Here is a 3,314-nt window from a genome sequence, read left to right as displayed (position 1 = left end):
AAATGTTTTTACCATGTAAAAGGATGGAAAGTGTAAAAAAGTGGGTCCCAATGTCAGCTTTCATCACTTTCAATTGTTTGTTTGTAGTTGTGAAAATAGTGTAAAGTGATTTCATATGCTGATATGTCTTGTAAAGTGATTTCATAAAAAAAAGACATGATTTTAGGAGAAAGCTGACATTGAAATCAGAAAAAAATAATAAAAAATAATTTCAACCAATATGATCTTTTGAGTAGGGACCACTTTTTACACTTTCCAAACAAACAATTAAAGTTATATTTGCAAACCAAACAAGCAATTTATGATTCCAATGGAATAAAAAATAAACAAAGAAAAATATAAAAGTGAAATTGATGAGGTTGACAACAACTTTCCAAGTTGCGTCATAAATACACAACTTTACCAACAACAACCAAACAGCCCCTCATAAGCGCGCCGCTCTAGAGAAAGGAAAAAAAAAAGCCGCAGGGAGAAAGAAAAGCCATGGCCCTTCAAAATCCCACCGTGGTTCTTATGGGACAAATTTTCAAAACCAACCTATTTGGATTTTTATTCCCAAAAAACGACCCCATTCAGTTTTAGAAACCAGGTCGGTTTTTGCAATTATTTTTGAATGGGGTCGTTTTTGGGGAATAAAAGTCCAAATAGGTTGGTTTTGAAAATTTGTCCGGTTCTTATGCCCAACCAATTCCTTCAACACCCCCATCGCCCCGATGGAGGCGCTCAAGGCTGCGATCGGCGACGGCGTGATAACATTCCTATGGATGTTCTGCATCTCCACAGTGGGCCCCATGACGGCGGTTATCACCAGGCACTTGGAGCTCAAGAGCCTCCCTCGGATCACCGTTCTCTTGATCACCGCCCTGCTTTTGATCTTCAGCCAAATCTCCAAGCTCCTCGGCAAGGCCAGCTTCAATCCTGCCAACACCGCCGCTTTCTACGCCGCCGGAGTCAGCAAGGACAGCTTGTTCTCCATGGCCCTCAGATTCCCCGCTCAGGTTTCGACGATTTTTCTTTAGTTGAATTTTGGTTTTGTTAATGATTTTTGGGTGGCTATTTGCAATTTATTCTTCTAAACTACCAACACGTTCAGTGCTAATTAGTTGAAGACTGGGGGAGTTATCTGCAATATATCCTTGGATATTTTAATTTTGAGATGAAAGCAAAATGTCAAGTTATTCTTGCCTTTAATTCCAAAAGGTTGCTCTCTCTCTCTCTCTCTCACACACACACACTTTCTCTTTAATTCGTTGAAGTACATTTAAATACTGAATATGTCTTTGAAATAACTTCATGTTGTGAGTAATGCTAGTTTTTGTCTAAAGAGCTTACAAGATGTGTTCTTTTGTGCTTGTATAAATTTTTTTATTAGTTATATGTGTTACTGTGTTAGGATATGTCTTGTATTAGATAAACGGGTTATTCGGGTTATATGGGTCGGGTCGGGTAACCCGTTTAATAATAGGGTCGGATCACATTGACCCATTTATTAAACGGGTTGGGTCAGATCACACTTATACGGGTCGGGTTAAATTTTATATGGGCCGGGTCGACCCGTTTGCCACCCCTGACTTTTAAGGAGAAAATCGGTCAAATGGCCAAATATGACCGTTTGGCCGGTCCGACCCGGTCAAAACGGTCAGTTTTTTGACCGTTTTGGCCGGCACGGCATAAACGGTCAGAAAGCCCGGCCCGGTTTTTTTCGACAACAAAATTTCAGGAATGTTGTTGGACTATAGGAGTAACTGAATTTGGTTACTCTCCAAGGGACACTTTTGCACCTCATAATTGATGCAATCAGCAATACAATCCAATGAATTCGATCATGACATCTTTTGCAAATTAATTAACTAGGGTCATGTTTTTAAGAACAGAATGAGGACTAGTTGGGGGAGAAAAAACGGAAAACGTACCAGTCATGTTGTTTCAGCAGAAATCAAGGAGTATCATGAACTCCTAATCTGACAATGTTATCATGTAGAACTGAGTCAATTAATATAAGACCCCATCAACCTCAAATAAGTTGACACCATTCTGAGAAATTGCTATGCATGTCCTCAGGGAGTTGATAGGTTGATTATACATTTCCTATTGATGGTTTTAGCGGTTAACATCAGAAGCAACCTTATGATACATTATAATCTTAAACAAGATTAGCAAAGAACAAACAATGAGAAACATTAAACAAACTGTGCGACACCGATGCAATCAATCAAACACACAACAAACATAACTGACACAAACAAATAACTCCACAGACCTCAGAACCATCTCAATTTGAGGTAACACCCGAAACAATCTTCCCAATGGTTTGAACATCAGTCTTGAATGACTTAGCCAGCACCTCACTGTCGATCCCACTTCCAAACAATGTATTGGGAAGAGAAACAGTACCGGCATTAGCACTTCCAAATGCCGATAGAGCGACAGCAGGATACTTGCCTTTGTTCACAGAAACAGTACCGGCATTAGCACTTCCAAATGCCGATAGAGCGACAGCAGGATACTTGCCTTTGTTCACCTGGAAGTGCACTAAACCCTTTGGAAACACAAACATGTCACCGGTCTCAAGAACTTGAACAAAAAGCTTGTTGCTAGAGTCGACTAAACCAACCTCAAGCTGTCCTTGGATGACGAGCAAGAGCTCAGCAGAGCGAGGGTGAGTATGAGGGGGGTTTATGCCATCACAGGCAAATTGAAGTGAAGCATAGGACACACTTAGGCCTGTTAAAGCCGGGAATTCAATTTGGCTAGCTTTCGTTACTTTAAAGGTTGCATTATTGGGGGAACCCCAGAGAGATTGTTTCAGACCTTTGAAGGTGAAGAAGTTGGCATCTGGGGTGACTCCATTGGGGACTATGAAATCAGATAAAATGTCTGGATCTGCAGCATTCGCGATCAAAATTGTTGCGGAAATTATTGCTAGAACTAGAGATAAATTGAAAGCCATGTCTCAGTTTGAAGAGATCAAAATTGTTGCGGAAATTATTGCTAGAACTAGAGATAAATTGAAAGCCATGTCTCAGTTTGAAGAGCTAATGATGGATGATTTACTCGATGATGAGTTACGTTGAAGGATGTGAGGGGTATAAATAGGCTTTCATGGGGGATGAAGACATCAAGGGTGCAGAGCTGGTATGAATGAATATCCATAATGGACTGCCGGCTGTAGCACAATGCACGTGTATTATATAGTTAGAATTAACTTCAAGGTGTTGTAAGTTATGCGTGCTTCTTGCTCAGGATTCTTTTATGCTCTAGTCTAAGCTAATTCCAAGAAAGGAATAGACAAAAAATCATGTTGGGCTGTATAT

The 3,314-nt window shown here is 40.2% G+C and overlaps 2 protein-coding genes across 2 annotated transcripts; one reads left to right on the top strand and one right to left on the bottom strand.

Annotated features, from left to right (window-relative positions):
* LOC109831460 (aquaporin SIP1-2-like) lies at positions 714-1,019 on the top strand. Its single transcript, XM_020398780.1, has one exon. The coding sequence runs from the start codon at positions 714-716 to the stop codon at positions 1,017-1,019; it is 306 nt and encodes a 101-aa protein (XP_020254369.1).
* Positions 2,106-2,950, bottom strand: LOC109829701 (germin-like protein 9-3). Its single transcript, XM_020396742.1, has one exon. It carries the CDS (start codon positions 2,948-2,950, stop codon positions 2,273-2,275), a length of 678 nt encoding a protein of 225 aa, XP_020252331.1. The 3' UTR covers positions 2,106-2,272.

The sequence above is a fragment of the Asparagus officinalis genome, chromosome 2 (genome assembly GCF_001876935.1).
Source record: "Asparagus officinalis chromosome 2, Aspof.V1, whole genome shotgun sequence".
Lineage (NCBI taxonomy): Eukaryota > Viridiplantae > Streptophyta > Magnoliopsida > Asparagales > Asparagaceae > Asparagus > Asparagus officinalis.
Note: the sequence above shows the minus strand (reverse complement) of the source record. Positions and strands in the feature narration are given on the sequence as shown.